The sequence below is a fragment of the Thamnophis elegans genome, chromosome 11 (assembly GCF_009769535.1).
Source record: "Thamnophis elegans isolate rThaEle1 chromosome 11, rThaEle1.pri, whole genome shotgun sequence".
Taxonomy (NCBI): Eukaryota; Metazoa; Chordata; class Lepidosauria; order Squamata; family Colubridae; genus Thamnophis; species Thamnophis elegans.
The window spans coordinates 19,660,612-19,678,059 of record NC_045551.1 but is presented as its reverse complement, the minus strand read 5'-3'; the positions used below and the strand labels follow the sequence as shown (position 1 = coordinate 19,678,059).

At 38.6% G+C, this 17,448-nt stretch overlaps 2 protein-coding genes across 6 annotated transcripts in view; both read right to left on the bottom strand.

The window, feature by feature from the left end:
• MAP3K15 (mitogen-activated protein kinase kinase kinase 15) overlaps positions 1 to 11,105 on the bottom strand; it is a 97,218-nt gene extending 86,113 nt beyond the window's left edge. The window contains exon 1 of the mRNA XM_032226197.1: positions 9,748 to 11,105. Within this exon, the coding sequence (XP_032082088.1) occupies positions 9,748 to 10,099 (352 nt within the window). The 5' untranslated portion in view covers positions 10,100 to 11,105. The remainder of the gene's footprint in view (positions 1 to 9,747) is intronic.
• Positions 11,106 to 12,876: 1,771 nt separating this feature from the next.
• The window catches only part of SH3KBP1 (SH3 domain containing kinase binding protein 1), a 206,266-nt gene continuing 201,694 nt past the window's right edge, over positions 12,877 to 17,448 (bottom strand). For all 5 annotated transcript variants that reach the window (XM_032226591.1, XM_032226592.1, XM_032226594.1 and 2 more), the window contains 2 exons: positions 16,376 to 16,439; positions 12,877 to 15,632 (listed from right to left, as the gene is read on the bottom strand). In XM_032226591.1, the coding sequence (XP_032082482.1) occupies positions 15,591 to 15,632; positions 16,376 to 16,439 (106 nt within the window). In that variant the 3' untranslated portion in view covers positions 12,877 to 15,590. The remainder of the gene's footprint in view (positions 15,633 to 16,375; positions 16,440 to 17,448) is intronic.

Genomic DNA, 17,448 nt, shown 5'->3' with positions numbered 1-17,448 from the left:
TTCCCTGGGTACATTTCTATCCCCTTTCTGGAAATACAATACTCAAGGTAATCCAGGGAGGTTTTGTGGAATTCACACTTTGATAGCGTCACATAGAGCTTGGTGGCTAGAGGTTTTTCCAGGACTTGTCACACCAGTTTTATGTGTTCTTTTAGGGTCTCAGTAAAGATGAAAATGTCATTGAGATAAACAAGCACCCCCTTGTAGAGGTGCTCATGTAGCACCTTGTGATGAATTGCATGAAAACCACAGGAGCCCCTTGTAAGCCAAACAGCACAACATTGAACTAGAAACTACCAAGGGGCAGTTCAACATGGTCTTCCACTCGCCCCCTCCCTAATTCTTATGCGGTAATACACCTCTCTTAAGTCCAGTTTGGTGAACACCTTGCCTTTGGCCAAATGGTTCAACATATCCTTCCTGAGAGGGAGAGGGTAGGTGTTTTCTACGCAAACGGCGTTAATGCCCTGGAAGTCAACAGTTTCACACACCCCAACCATTCTTCTCTTTGAAGAGAACAGGCACAGCTACCTTAGAATTGGCTGGTTGGATAAAACCCCATTCCAAATTTGCATCAATGTATTTCCTCAATTCTGCCATTTCCTTAGGGGTCATGGAGTACATGTTAGACTTTGGTAGCTTTGCCCCAGGCAAATCGCGTACACATATTGTGCAGTTCAGTGGGTCGATGAGGGGGGATATAATTGCAATCTTCCTCACTGAAGACCCCCTCCAAGTTCTGGTACTCTTGGTATTTGCTGGTTCCCAGGCAGGGCAACTCAGGCTGAAGTTGCAGGCTCTGACAGCCTAGTCTCCTCTGAGATCATAGCTTCTATGAGGTGGCCCTGCCATGCAGTTGGCAGTGGTCCAACATTGATGACTAGCTTCCTGTGACTACCTTCCCAGGAGATTGTAGGACTCCACTTCTCAAGCCACACGAGTCCCAATATGAGTCTGTCATCTTTGGGGCAACTAGGAACCTGATGAGTTCTTCTTGACAGTTCATCTCCAGCCTGACAAGCTCAGTGACCAAGGAGGCAGGGGCCCCACCAATTAGTGTCCCATTGATGTTCAAAGCTGATGGGAGGTGTAAGAGAGTTCATGCATATGCCCAGCTGCTCAACTATGTGGGGATTGATCATGTGCACCCAGTATCTATGATGATTTCCATTTCGCCTTAGACCCACGTTTTTGGTACTACTAATCGGACCCTAAGAGAAAAAGAGTGGACAGGTTTCCTGATCATTGGGTCATCATCCAGGGCTTCCCTCATCCATCCTTGGCAAGGACTCCTCGGTTGGCCCTCTACTCACTCCTGGAGAAAGGGGTTGCCTTTCTGCAGCCTGTTTAGCAAATCCTACAATTTGCCTTTGGCTGACACCTAGCCTGCACCACTCCAGGTCGGGGAGAGAATGGGAACCCCCGACAGACCACTCCAGCCATGGCCCCCACCACATCCCACGGTGGGTTGCACTAGCCCCAGCGATAGCTGGGGGGAGATATGAAGGCCCACTGCCAACTGAGCCCATTGCAGCTGGCTGTGTGGCTTCCTCCCTGCTGCTTTATCCACGGTGGCCATAGCGGGTAGAGGAAACTGTGGTCTGCTCCACTGAGGTCCCACGGGAGATATCCCCAATCCCAGTTGTGGGCGAGCTTCAAAGGATCGGATGGCTTCAACTCACCTAGGATGGACAGGTGTCCATCGACTCTTTGATTGGCCCTGGGGGCTGGAGAGTCTCCCTCCAGTCGCTCTGGCCTTCCCTCCGCTGGCCCTGGATCACCAGCTGTGGATGCATGTGCCTCAGCCAAGCGGCCGCTGACAATACAGTTTGCCACAGTGTACTCATGGGAAACTGACCATTCACCCAGGCAATCTTCACAGCATTTGTCCAACCTTCTTCCATATTCTGTTTTCCCTGAGTCTTTACACCACCTAATTTCAGATTGGTGTTTGGGTTCAGGACCCCGGACAGTACCCCAGGATTCATGGAAGCTGGTAAATTATTTTAAGAGAGATTTGGGTTAATGTCGGGGTTCCAAATAGCATCCAAAAATAAATCAGAGTCCGAGGCAAAAGATTCCTCAAAGTTCCAATTTATTAAAAGAACCATATTGGGACATCTAGGAAAACCTGAATATGAATGCTTCCTGGTTTTCCCACCCAGTTGAAAGTTCAAGATCTTGTCCCCATAACCATGGTCCATCACATGGTCCAATCTTCCACTGCCATGCTGACAGCTTCCACCTATCCAGTTCTGGTCAAGTGCAGAGGTGCAGAGACAAAAGATGGCCTTGACTTTCTAGAAAGAATTTTGTTATGGCTACATATCATCTAACTCTATATAATCCCCCCTCCCATTTTTCCACAATAGAAAATACATATTAGAATAATAGAAAAGTGTGGCAGGCCTGAAATCCAAAAGAAAAGATGGCTGGCAGGCCTGACACTGTACACTATGGTACTATGGCACTACGGTACTATGGCACTATGAAGAAACAACAAATAAGGTTCTCTATGAGAAGATAGAAAAATTTGCTGGCAGTGGGGCCAGCAAATTTTATGAAAGTAGAGTTTTCTACTAGGTCATTGACTAATACATCCTTGAAGATGTTTGAAGCTTGAAGCATTCTTGAAACTTTTTCAATGAGAAGCGAAACATCCTCAAGGGAAAAAAAATCCAGTTGCCTTTTCAGAAAGCACCTTTGGGAGAACCATGATCTGGATGACTGACAATCTCCATAGACATTCAGAATTTAAAGATCCATTACCGCATTATGGTATAGGTTGACTGAAACATTTTAAAAAATCAATGTTGATGGCAATATTGGTTACCATATTATTCTTTATTATTCAAGGGACTGCTTGTCCCAAATTCATCTACCTCTCCCATTAGTTCAGCTCTAGGTCCCATTTGCTAGAAATGACATGGCTTAAGATGGGAAGTATCAAGAAAGCAATGGAAAGTTTAATACTGGCTGCTCAAGAACAAGCACTACAAACTAATGCCATGAAAGCGAAGATATAAAAATCCACTGACAACCCAAACTGCTGACTTTGCAATAACAAAGTCGAAACTGTTTCACATTTAATATGCGAATGCAGCAAAATCGCACAAACTGATTACAAAGCTAGACATGACCGAGTTGCTAAATTAATCCACTGGTCATTATGTAAAAATATGATTTACCTGTATCCAGAAAGTCATGGGAACATAAAGTGGAAAAAGGTATCGAAAATGAGAAGGTGAAGATCTTGTGGGACTTTCAAATACAAATGAATCATCATTTGTAGCACAGCACAGCTTCCTGTAATAACACCAGCAGAACTGCAAAAAGCTGCGCTACTCGGAACATCTTATATTTTAAGAAGGTACTTGGTTGATACCTAGGACACTGGCAGCAAACCGTATCAACCATTAGCACCAGTCAATGGTATTTATAATGCATTTTTGAATGTTCAGTTGACTGTTTCATGTTTAATGAATAAAGTATATAATAATAATAATAATAATAATAATAATAATAATAATAATAATAATGATGATGATGATGATGATGATGATTTGCAGACTCAAAAGCAAACTGAGGAAGAAAGGGAAGAAGAGGCTGCTGAAATGGATGAAGATAAAGAACAAGGAAGCACTGAAGAGCAAGCACCAACAGATAGTGCTCAATTAGCTGAGAAAATAAAGCATCAAATGGAAGATGCTGAAAGAACACGTTTGCCAAAGTTAAACCAAGTGAACCGGAAAGAATTGAGAAATTACTAAAAAGGTCAATGAGGCTGTGCAACCCATTCAAACCACTAAATTAGCTGAAACAAACCAGCTGATGTATGCAGCAGCCTTCATAACCACCAAAGAATTGGGTTTGAAGACACAAAGGAACCAAAGAGGCCTAAGTGGAAAATTCGGTTGGAATTGAAGATCAAAAATTTTTGTGGAGACTTGAGCAACTTGAAGAACTTAAGGCAATGTCAGTTAAAGAACAAGTAGGTCAAAAGCAGCCTGGAAGCAAGATATGATTTGGAGAATAAGGAGATTGCGGAGGTAATTGAAGAGCTGAATCAGAGGGCTGTTGTCATTGCTGAAAAGATTAAACAGTATAAAAATTGAGTAACTCAGTTCAAGGAAATCTCACAGTTCAGAGCAAATCAGCACCAGTTTTATAGGAGCTTAGAAAGTGGAGATGGAGTAACAACAAGTGAAAAGCCCGATAGAGAGAAAGCTCTGAAATTCTGGAAGAATTTGTGAGAAAACAACAAGAAGCACAACAAAATGCAACATGGATCAAGCAGGTTGAGGATTCTATTAAAGTGCATAAAATGGAAGATGTGAAAATAACAAAAGAAATGGTGCAAAGGCAGTCAAGAAAAGTGAAGAATTGAAGTGCACCTAGACCAGATGAGCTACATGGTTTCTGGCTAAAGGCACTTACAAGTATGCACGAAAGATTGGCAGCCCAAATGAATCAGATCTTAAAACCACCTGACAATGATGAATGGATGACAACTGGAAGGACATTTTTGATCCAAAAAGATAAAGAAAAAGGAAAGGACCCTGGAAACTACAGGCTAATCACCTGTTTGCCAACAATATACAAGCTCCTTACTGGTATCATTGCAAACCAAATTTATGGATACTTGGAAAGAAATGAATTGCTTCCTGTAAAACAGAAAGGATGCTGCAAAAATTCAAGAGGAACAAAGGACCAACTGCTGATTGACAAGCTAATCCTAAAGAATTCAAAGAAAAGACGAACCAAGCTGTTCATGACTTGGATAGACTATAAGAAAGCATTTGATTCAGTTCCCCACAGCTGGATCAAGAAATGCCTGAAAATCTTTAGCATCAGCAGCAACATACAAAAATTCATGGAAACTTCAATGAACCTCTGGAAAACGAAGCTCATGGCTAATGGAGAAGAACTGGGTGAAGTTGAAATTAAACGAGGCATTTTCCAGGGTGATTCCCTTTCACCCCTACTTTTTACACTCTCAATGCTACCACTGAAAACCATTTTGAAGAAGGTGAACTGTGGATACAAACTTGCAAAGAAAGGACTGAAAATTTCACACTTGATGTACATGGATGATTTAAAGCTGTTTGGTAAAACAAAATCTGAAATGAATTTATTAATTGAAAGCACAAAAGAATTTATCCAAGACATTGGTATGTAGTTTGGAATTGAAAAATGTGCAACAATGGCAACCAAGGTAGGCAAGGTCATAGAAGATAATGGAATACAACTTGAGAATGAAGAAATGATAAAGACAGTAAAACCAGAAGAAGGCTACATGTACTTGGGGATTTTAGAGGCCTCTGACTTAATGCATAATAAAGTCAAGGAATTAACCTCAGTCAAGTACATTCAACAAATTTGCAAGATATTAAAGTCCAAACTGAGTGGAGGAAACATCATAAAAGCCATAAATACCTGGGCTATACCTGTAATTCGATACGCTGCAGGAATAATTGACTGGACCCAGATGGAGTTGGACAATTTGGACAGAAAAACAAGGAAGCTTATGACAATGAATCATGCTTTGCACCCTAAAAGTGATGCTGACAGATGGTATCTACGAAGAGCAGAGGGTGGTCGAGAACTCCTACAAGTAAAGCAGATTGTGGAAGAAGAAAGACACAACTTGAATGATTACATCCAGAAAAGTGAAGAACCAATGATTAAGGAAGTAAATAAAGGAGGCCTTTTGAAGACAACTAAGTTAAAAGCTGAATATAAGAAAGAAGTGATTGAGAAGTGAGCTGAAAATTGGAAAAGCAAAGTGATGCGTGGCCAATACTTGAAAAGTATTTATTGAAGGCAAAGCTGACCAAAAACTAACTTGGAACTGGTTAAGATCATGAGTACTGAAAAAAGAAACAGAAGGCTTTATTTTGGCAGCTCAAGAACAAGCCTTAGCCACAAACTGCATGAAGACAAAAATTCAACATGTTACCACTAACAGCAAATGTCACCTCTGTAATGAGAAAGACGAGACAGTCAACCACTTGATCAATGGGTGCAGCAAAATTTCACAAACTGACTACCTACAACGCCATGACCGCGTTGCGAAGAATATTCACTGGAAATTGTGCCAAAAGTTTGGGTTTGAGTACAGCAAAAACCACTGGGAACATCAGGTTGAGAAGGTTTTAGAGAATGAGAAAGGCAAGATCTTGTGGGACTTCAGAATCCAGACAGACAGGCACTTGACCTACAACACACGACATAACAATAATTGAAAAGAAAAAAGTATGGTTCATTGACATTGCAATACCTGGAGATTCACAAATTGAAGATAAATAGCAAGAAAAATATCACAAAATACCTGGACTTGCAAATTGAGGTTGAGCGACTGTGGAAAAAGAAATCGTGTGTTGTCCCAATTGTAATTGGAGCCCTTGGAGCAATACCTAAAGGGCTACCTCGCTATTTGGAAATTTTAAATTTATCAGACTTGAACATTCTGATTCTAGAAAAAACCATCCTACTTGGAACAATTTATATGCTCTGATGTTACCTTAACAGTTCCTAGGTCCTTGGTTAGGATTCGAGCTGTTAGGCTACCAACCAGCCCCAAAGGCTGTGAATCTCCCAAAGATTAACATTAATAATAATAATAATAATAATAATAATAATAATAATAATAATAATAATGATAACAACAACAACAACAACAAGTGAAGCAAACAGTTGAAGAAGAAAAACATGCACTGGCTGATTATTTAAAAGAAAGTCAAGAACATCTATTAATTGAAGTAAAGAACAAAAATCTACTGAAGGGCCAACAGAGGAAACAAGAATACAGAAAAGATGTGATAAAATCAAGAATGGAGAGTTGGCAGAACAAAGCACTACATGGCCAATTTCTGGAAAAAATAAAAGATAAAGTGGACAGTGAACAAACTTGGTTATGGTTAACAACAGGTACATTAAAGAAAGAAACAGAGTCACTAATCCTGGCTGCGCAAGAACAAGCTATCCACACAAATGCCCTTAAGGCCAAAATCGAAAAATCCTCTGATGATGCCAAATGCAGACTTTGCAAAGAAGCTGATGAAACTGTTGATCACATACTCAGCTGCTGTAAAAAAATCATGCAGACTGATTATAAATTGCGGCACAATTCAGTAGCACAAATGATCCATTGGAATTTGTGCAAAAATTATAATATTAAAACAGCAACAAACTGGTGGGAACATCAGCCTGAAAAAGTCACCGAAAATCAGATGGTCAAGATCTTGTGGGATTTCCATATACAAACGGAGAAAATACTGGCGCATAATACACCAGACATCACACTGGTTGAGAAAAATAAGGTCACAATCATAGACATCGCAATACCAGGTGATAGTAGGGTCGCCGAGAAGGAACATGAAAAAATCGCAAAATACCAGGACTTAAAAATCGAAATTCAACAACTATTGCACAAACCAGCAGTGGTAATTCCAGTGGTAATTGGCACTCTGGGTGCTATTCCAAAAGCACTGGAATTACATTTAAAACAGTTAAAAATTGACAAAATCACCACCAGTCAAATGCAAAAAGCTGCACTGCTTGGATCTGCACGCATATTACGAAAATACGTTACGACGTCGTAGGTCCCTGGGTGGGGCCCGACTAGTAATCAATGCCAAATCCGGCGAAACAACTGGCGCTGTGATACAATTCTGTTGTTGCAAATAATAATAGTTTAACCAAGTTAACATAACTTCCTTATATCACTGATGAGGCAAACACAGCCTCTTCAGCTCTTTGCTGGGCCTCACAGTTCAGTGCCCAGCCTGATGCCACGCCAAGCGAACTGCATGAAGCTGACCACACCCACCCAGTCAGACACAAAGGCATGGCCCCCTGAGGTCAACCAGAGCCCTGATGCAGCCCTCAATGACACCTCACACTAGAACTATCATAATAATCTATAATTATAATTAATTATAATGTCCCATAACTAATCACCAAGGTTTAGGAATAGGGATGGCTAGAGACCAATAGAACCAATTGTTAGATCATTACTAAAATGTTTATTAGATGATATTTCTTATTATCCCACCTTGTCCCGCTTTCTTCTTTAGTGAAATTGTATAAAGCTTTCTTAATCCTTTGTTCTAGGTTCTTGGAATTTTGGCCAGGACCCCTTTTCTTGGAGCACTTAAATAAAAGGCAAGAAAACCTGCATCTCATATCTGGCATCCTTTATCGGCCTCGGCACCAGGCTCAGACCCGAATTGGGGGCAACACACATGCCCGGAGAATAGAACAGAATTCTTTATTAGCCAAGTGTGATTAGACACACAAGGAGTTTGTCTTTGGTGCATATGCTCAGTGTACATAAAAAGACAAGATACATTCATCAAGAATTATAAAGTACAGCACTTAATGATAGTCATAGGGTACAAATAAGCAATCAGGAAACAATATCAATATAAATCATAAGGATACAAGCAACAAAGTTACAGTCCTGCAGTCATAAGTGGGAGGAGATGGGTGATAGGCACTATGAGAATAATAGTAGTAGTAATGCAGCCTTAGTGAATGGTTTGATAGTGGTGAGGGAATTATTTGTTTAGCAGAGTGATGGTGTTAGAGAAAAAAGTGTCATTGTTTCTAGTTGTTCTGGTGTGCAGTGCTCTATACTGTCATTTTGAGGGTAGGAGTTGAAACAATTAATGTCCAGGATGTGAGGTTTGTAGATATTTTCACATCCCTCTTTTTGACTTGTGCAGTATACAGGTCCTCAATGGAAGGCAGGTTAGCAGTAATTGTTTTTTCTGCAGTTCTGATTATCCTCTGAAGTCTGTGTCTTGTCTTGTTGGGTTGCAGAACTAAACCAGACACTTATAGAGGTGCAGATAACAGACTCAATAATTCCTCTGTAGAACTGTATCAGCAGTTCCTTGGGCAGTACCATTACTTCATCTCTATTACAGGTAGCACACTTCTAAGGAATTCTAAAGATTGCATTATTACCTACTGGTTTACTTTCTAGTGAGTCCCTGAACAGACAGTTCACATATAATGTAAGCTGAGCCAAAGTAACCCATGTGATTTGCTTATGGCTGAATGTACTTTGAACAGACCACATACATGACTATTCATGCATATTGTTCAGTCAACAACTGTTCACAAACTCCAAGGAGAGAATGCTTTTATTGCAGACACCCAGACCTAGGTTGCAAAAACCCGGAGACCTCCTCAAAGGCAGAAAAAATCTGTATGTTTGGTATTTGTTGCTGTGTTTCTGTTGCTGTACAGAATGGCAATTTAACCTTACATACAATAGTTTTTGGGGGGGGGGAGGAAATGTGCTTTTATTTACAGATATTTAATGTTGAGAAAAGCTACACCTTGCACGTTCGTTTTTCTCCGCCACTATTACTCTTGTCAAAACCGCTCATCTATAGGTCAATCTGTGGTTCATTTACAATTAGCTAATCTCGGGATTATTGATCAAAACTAAAAGTAGGATAAATTAATCCCAAAGAAATATTTTTTCCCCCGTCCACCCTCTCCCTGCTTCTTTTTAAGAATCCAGTAACTGAACAGTTGCCTTATCTCGTGGTAGTCAGCAGACTCGGAAATGCGATCTGCTGCTTCCTTTGGTAGCTCGTCCCACCTAAGAGCTCTAATCTGCCAGTTATCACAGACGCGCGACTGGGTGAGGACTGGAGCCGAAACGCCCTCGGAGCGGCTGGAAGCTCTACCCGGGACGCCTTTCTCCTCTCCCCGACGCCAGCTACTCACCCGCGTCGTAGAAGATGTCCAGCACAGCCGTTTCGCCGAAGTCCAGCTCTCCGAAGTTGACGGTGGTCAGCTGTGCTCCGGCGGCCTCACAAGCTCGCACTAAGCACAGCAACGCCTCAACTTCGGGACTCCGCGCCCCAGAACTTCCTTTCGGATTCTCGTTGACCACATACACGGCTCGGAGCGATCGCGGGCGCATGAGTGGGCTGTTGCTTGCCTCTCCGCCGCAGTCAGCAACGATGCCCGGGGTCCCTTCGCAAGTCACAAATGCTTCGGTGCCGTTTGGAGTGCTGACCCGCTCGGCCTCCCCGCTAAGTCCCGGCTGCTTGCCGCTGATCACGTGGTTTTCCATGGGGTCTGGTAGCCGGTGCTACAGGGGTCGAGGCGCGCGGCGGGATGCCGAACCTCGCGCGCCCGCCTGTCTGCCTCGAGTCTTTTTCTAAGGCTGCAGAACGCCAAGCGAGAGGGGCGGCCGAGGAGGGCAAAAAGCAACTTTTCCGGCGTGTAGCTGAAAGTCTAGGGAGGGAGGGAAAGAACGGCGGCACGCTAGGCGGTGCCTTTCTCCCGCTGCCCAGCCCAGCTGCTACTTGGAGCTGAGCTTCCGAAGCCTCAGGGAGCGCGTCTGTCGCTTAGCGAAATCGGTCGCCGGCTAGAACTTTGCTTCTAAAAACGGTTCTCGGAACAAGACTGGCGGCAGCACCTGTCCCGCCCTCCTCCGTTCAGCTTCTCATCCGGACGGTGCCAGGCGCCGGCGATTATTAATGCCCAGCTGAGTTTGAAGGGTTTAAAAGAGGCGGAGTATGGCTGGAGTTAAGGGAGGGGGTAGGGGAAGGAAAGTCATTTCGGCTCCAGGCTTGCCTTTACACACACTACGTTGTTCTTAACCTCTGATCATCATGAAAAGTTGTTAGATACGTTTCAGTTATTCTAGGAATGGCTAGTGGATGTCCCCCGCGATGGAATCTTATAATGCGGTCATTATTTTTTTTAAAAGATTTGATTAGGGGAACTGACTGCTTTCAAACTGACTGATTACTAAAACCGGTAATTTCAAAATAGGAAGTTGCAATACGTTTCCGATGCAAACTGGAGCTGCAAAAAGATGACAGTGCAAAGACAAAGTAGTTTTAACTCTGCTGAGGCCCTGATTCCTGCCCCTATTCAGGAAAATTCAAAACTGCATCCCCAAACCATAATCAAATTACTGGAGTAACAACCGTGTTTTATAGAATTCGAATAAATACTTTATCAAAGGCAGCCAAGGAAATCTCATGCAAATTCTCGTCAATACATTCATTAGCTTCCATTGGAGCTTCAAATATAAATGTGAATATTAACTATAAAACATTATTTTAATGGTATTCTACAGATTCAAGTGTTTTATTTAATAGTTGAAATTGATTAAGGGAAACATAAGCATGTTATTTTTTTCAATCCTTTGTCTTCGCTAAGGTGGAAAGAAATGTAAGACTAGTTTTCTTCCTCTACTTTTGTGGCAGGTTTCTCTTTAATCTTCCCATTGTCATGACTGAGTAGATTGTTGCATTGATTAGTCACTGCATATCCAGTTACACTTGCTTAGTGTACTGTTGGAAGAAATGTTGTTCTGGGTTCGGCTCCAAGTGGGGAAAAAGACACTGGAGACATGGAGGCTGCTTGGAAAAATGGTTTTAATGGTGGGCAGGACCACATGGCTTGAGTCCTGAACAGAAAAGGTGATCACATGCTTCAATGTTGGTGGAGAAGAGAAGAGAAGGGAGAAAGCAAGGGAGGAAGAGAAGCTGAGGCCCTAGTTTTATCCCCCTCTGGCCTATGATCTTGAGCTTGTGTTCTAATTGGTTGTCAGACTCCCATGGAGCCATGCAGGGGCAACTCTCTAGGCTGCGTTTTGAATCCAGGTTTGGTTAAATTCTCAGGTGCCATGTGGTGAGTTAGGTAATGCCTTAATGCCATCACTCTGGAGCTGAAGGGGAGAACTCTTTTTATTATGTAAAGTGGACTAGCTCAGGCTTTAATGGCTCATTGGCAAAGGGGGATGGGCAAGAAGCTGCAGGCAGCTATTCTGTCTTTTAAAACATGTTTCTTACTTTTCACATCCAGAGAAATATTCTGCCTTTTCAATATTTCCTAGGATATTTCATTTTTCTGGGAGAGGGCTAGGTGATAACTTCCTACAGTACCATATATACATATGTATATAGGTACATATATACACTGACCTTAGAAACAATATTTAGATTGCAGAATAATATTTTCATTTGTTTGATCTGGAACACAAAATAAAAGTGGAAGATGAACTAGAGAAACTAAAAATAATGTTTGTGTGTGATAAAACCATTCAATGTAAAGCTTTCTTCTATTAAACAATACAACAATTTAAATATGAAATACAAGAAATTAAAGAATAAATGGAACTAGCATTAACTGCTACTTACTTTTTATCTTATGAATACAATTTAGTCCAATTCAAAAAAAAGTTTCCAAAATTGTGTTTACTCACAGGTCTGAAATGGCAATTTCTTTTTAAAATTTGAAAATATAATTTCACTGTAAAATACTTTCCATCTGTAAATATGCAAAACAAATATTCCAGTTCTAAAAAAAATCAGTGCACTGATCAAAGAATTTCCATAAAATCTCATTTAATCTTATTTTACAAATCACAATACATTGGACTTCTCAATACAGATTTATAAAATGACAATTTACCAACATAACAGGAAGAGAAAAAGGAATTAGAACCCTGATTTCAGGTCAATCAATGCTGAACTCATTTTTTCTTTTAAAATATTATTTTAAAATGTCTTAGTTTTCAAGGCTCTATTTTTGAATCTATATTTTAACAATTCACAGTAAGTTTTTCAAGTTAATGAAATCAGAAACCTATTAAACTATTTCAAGTTTCAAATATATACACATATATACACACACACATACATACACACATGTGTATGTGTGTGTATGTATATGTGTGTTTATGTATATATATATATATGTATGTATGTATATGTGTAATATAGTGTGTTTGTGTGTGTATACACACACAGACACACACACACACACACGCTACTTGTCCTCCTGTTGGATTCCCACAATGTTGAAGCTAGTAGCTATACATCTTTATTGCTAGAAAACCTCTAAGAGAACTAGAAAGGTCTAATAGGAAAACTGGGGCAGCCTTAGATTCAGGCTCAATGACTGTTGTCTTGCAAGAGACACTTCCAGACAATCAGGGTCCACTTCACACTGGCATCTTAGTTACAGCAGTTGTGCAACTTTTTCCTGGCTATATAGGCTGCACTTGGATTTTGAGTGGCAATGTTGGGGCTGCTCTTCACATGCAGAACAAGGACAAAAACGTTATTTAAATTTATTTTTTAAAATAAATATATTATTACGCCCAACATACTTCATATTTTTAGTTTCTGCCATGTTGAAATTACACTCAAGTACATTCCATGACACAGAGATTACTACATCCAAGGGAGAATGATGTGGACACTACCAAAGAAAGCAAATATTCCTCCTAAAATATTCATTAGGACAGCAATATCTGATTGCAAAAGAAAATAGTTTCTTTGCTACAATAACAATGCCTCATCAGCTCTCCATCTCACAGTATTTTTAGTAATCTTTCCCACCAATTTCCACAGCTTGGTACACATGCATTTGCATGTAAAAACACTTATTTCCACTAAAACATTCAGAATGGCATGCCAATAAAGAAATGCCATGATCATGGACTTGGGACATTTCAAAGGTCCTACAGCCTTTTGTCCATTTTAATTATTTAAGCTAGTGTCTATAAATCATAGCACTATAACATTGCCTAGATCTCTTTGTTGCAGCACAATATCCTACACTCCTAGGTTATGACTGGAAATCAAGTTTGTTTTGAAAAACAACAAGGGCTAACATGATTTATTACATGAATGCTGTGAGGACAAAGAAATTAGTTCCATGATTTACTTTCGTGCTTCAATGTAAAACACTCAGCAAGATGATTTGGTCATTTTAATACAGAAATCCTAATGTAATGTTAAAATCCTGAAAGATATCACAGTGACACATTTTTGATTATTATGCTTGTATCAATGTTAATAAAAGAAAATATACATGACTGATACAAGTATTTGGATGCATTATTAAATCTCTAGCCTGAATGTTCTTTCCTGATATGAAGATACTAATAAACACAATTGTAGGACATTTTTGGGTGTCATGGTAATACTTTTAAGTCTCCTATCCAATAACAAATAGAAGTTAGCAACTTTAATGTAAATATTTAAATGATAAATATTAAATGTTTATATTTGATATGATAAAGTCATCATGTGATATTTCATGTAAACTTCATATCTCTGTGAAAAGATAAATACTAGAATTCTATTTTATAACTAAAAGATGAATATTTCAGCAGGACACATACCTCAGCTATTCAAGAACACTCAAGTGCAATCCTATGCATGTTTATTTACATATGAATCTTACTGTTTTTAATGTTTATTCTGCAGTAAGGATGCTAGGATTGTGAAATCAGATTGCACGCTTATATATCATTATCTGATAATATATTTTACTGAATTGAACAAAACCCATTCCAATACACATGCACAGGATTGCCCTATTAATGTACTATGAAAATAAGAAATCCAACTATAATTTTGTTACAAGCACTTTTCAGAGATCGCACATATATTATGCAAACACATATACATTCCTTTGCCTTTAAAAGCTGAAATCTTCACTATCTGTATAGAGATGTAAACACTGCTTTGACATAAGTCATTTGGTAAGATGCCAGTATAGAAACCATTCACCCCAAATTTGCAGGCTTACAATTGTTTAAATGAGGTTAATATCACATAGTTCTCTGCATATAATAATATAATTTTCTCTTGTTAATTTTTATTTTATCCTTGTTTGCTCTTAGATGATGCATATTCTGCTCACCCAAGATGTGCAAAATTGGAGATAAAAGTGGGTGTTTAACATTTGAGTGACAGTAAGCAAAGTGAGTTCTCAGAATAATCATAATATGCAATACTGGTTAAAATAAAGCTGCCTCAAACTCAGTGTGGTTATTACATCATTAAGTTGAATCAAATCAGATCAAAATGGAAGATTTTGATGAGCAAGCAGTTAATATGCTGAAAGACCGACCTCTAGTGGATAGACAGGCCTCATTGTGTTAGCTACATTTCTAAATTCTACATTTCTGGCCTACAACTAGTTCCAATCCGTGTTTGGCAAAAGAAGGCACAAATCATTGCAAAGACCAGATTTTTCTTTTTAAATATACTCTTTGTACACAAACTTAAGATTCACCTTGTTGTTAATTTTTGGACATAAGATTGCATAAATAATTGTATTTAAAACAACACGCATTAAGCTGCTTTAAGAGAAACAACCCCCCACACCCAATATCCACATTCATTTCTGGATATATGCAATACAAACATTTTAAGAATCTGTGACAAAAGACAATTTAAAAAGTCAAACTCATAAAACCTGTAAACTGATAAACAATTTACTTATGGAAAATATCATTAAAATAGTACCACTATGAACTAAACTGCCTGAGTTTTCATTTTGCCTGTGAACGTGAAGCAGAGAAGATTTTAGCACAATACGAAAAAATTCAGTCACAACCAGTGCCATTTCAAGAAAGTGTATCACATAGAAATTTATGTTCTTCACTGGAATTTATGTTGTGCTATTCAATTCTTGTGCCAGTTGTCCAAACAAAGAAATGTAGGCAGATCTTTTAATCATTTGGCACAAAGTTATTTTGTTTGGGGCATAAGTCTCTGTCACTATGAATTAATACATCTATCCAGAATTCACTTTGATTGAAGAGCTTTCTTTATATCATTAACTTCCATCTAAAAAGAAACACAGATTAAATTATATACAACTAGTTATTTTATAAGCATTTAGACTCTCTTAATTCACTGTTCAGTCCAATATGCTGACTCCTCATCTTCAATTTAATGTCAGAAATTATTACGAAAGGGAATTAATATGTATAAACTGACACAATATCAAAAACAGGAACTCACAAGGAGAAAACATATTTTAGTTCGACTTAAATCAAGAAAATATTGAAAGAATTTTCAGAAAGACTATAAGGGAAAAATCTGACACAAGGTATCCATGGCTAGATTTTTATTTTCTCTTTTAGTTCAAAGGAGCTGCTTGGAAAGGGAACATGGAAAGAAAATTTAAAAATATTTGCCCATGCTCTGTTTTCCACACGAATTGTCTATAAAGCTATTATTTGCCTATCCAGAAAAGCATACAGAAAACACCTACATATTTTCTCTGTGCAGAAAACAGCCCTATTGGTTAGAAAATAATACAAAGATGAAAAGTTTCTCCGAATAAAACACTGACTTAAATTTTACTGATTTTAAGTCTTTCAAAATGATTTTATATAATATTTTCTTGGCTAATGTAAAACTTGTTAATATTGAAAAAACACTTCAAATATATTTTTCTGTTTTATTTCCTTTTTTCCTATATATTAGAATTTGTTTCATACAAAACTTATTGGACTATGAGATACAAGGTTTCATTAAAAATCCAGTTATAAAGCTGATTCATGTATTCATTCATATACAAGTACCTGTAACCGTAGCCGAATCTTTTTTTCTTCATCTAATTCAGACAGCAATTGCTTAATTTCTTTTCTAGGAAAAAAGCACAAAGAAGCATGCATTTTTGACAATACGTATCAATGTAAGTTAGGATGTAGCTATATTATACCTATATCTTTTTCTAAAAAAATAACTTTTCTAATTTAATTTCAGACTTTACTTGGCATTTACTGCAGAAATCACAACAGCAGAATTTTTACTATTATATTCAATAAAGGCTAAATTAATTATGAACCTAAACACACATGATGATAAGCACTAAAACCATTTAAGATCATGTAAAAAAATACAAACATTGCTTTAGTCATTCTAAACTCCCTGGTTCTTGAGTACATGTATCATTAATTACAGTAAATAGGAATATTAACCAACTTTCTGATTTCTAAGTATTTTATTGGAGTTAGGACAATTTAAAAACTGGCAAATAGAAATTTCATTTTCTTTCAATTCCATCAACAATATCTAAATTCAGCCTTAAACTTTAAGACCAATTCATACTTACAAATGCTGTAAATGTTGTTAGGCAGCCAAAAATGGCAAAATATGTACAAGATATACATATCAGCACATTTGAGGTTACCACAATTAAATGCATATTGTATATAAAAATATTGGTGAGAGAATTGCCTAATTTACTTTCCAAAGTAAAACAGTTAGTTGATCCCTGGTTGGAGAAAAAAAATTCTGACAGCCCTGCACTTGTAGTTACAATAATGCTAAAATAATACAAATTCGATATAATTTAATGTAAATTCTTTGTCAGAGTGCGCACAGCATGACTACTAATAGGAGATAACCCAGGAGCAAAATACAGGACACAGAGGTTTGTCTTACAAACTGGTTTATATAAAAGGATTTCTATATACAAGGCATAGAGGACGTTTGTGTGTGTACACACACACACACATATACACATTTACATATACATTTCTAGGCACAGCTAGGCAATCAATCTCCAACTCTACACAGAGAACTACTATGAAGATAATAAATGAGGAGAGAGATATACTAGAAGAGAGATATATACATCAGAAGAGAGAGG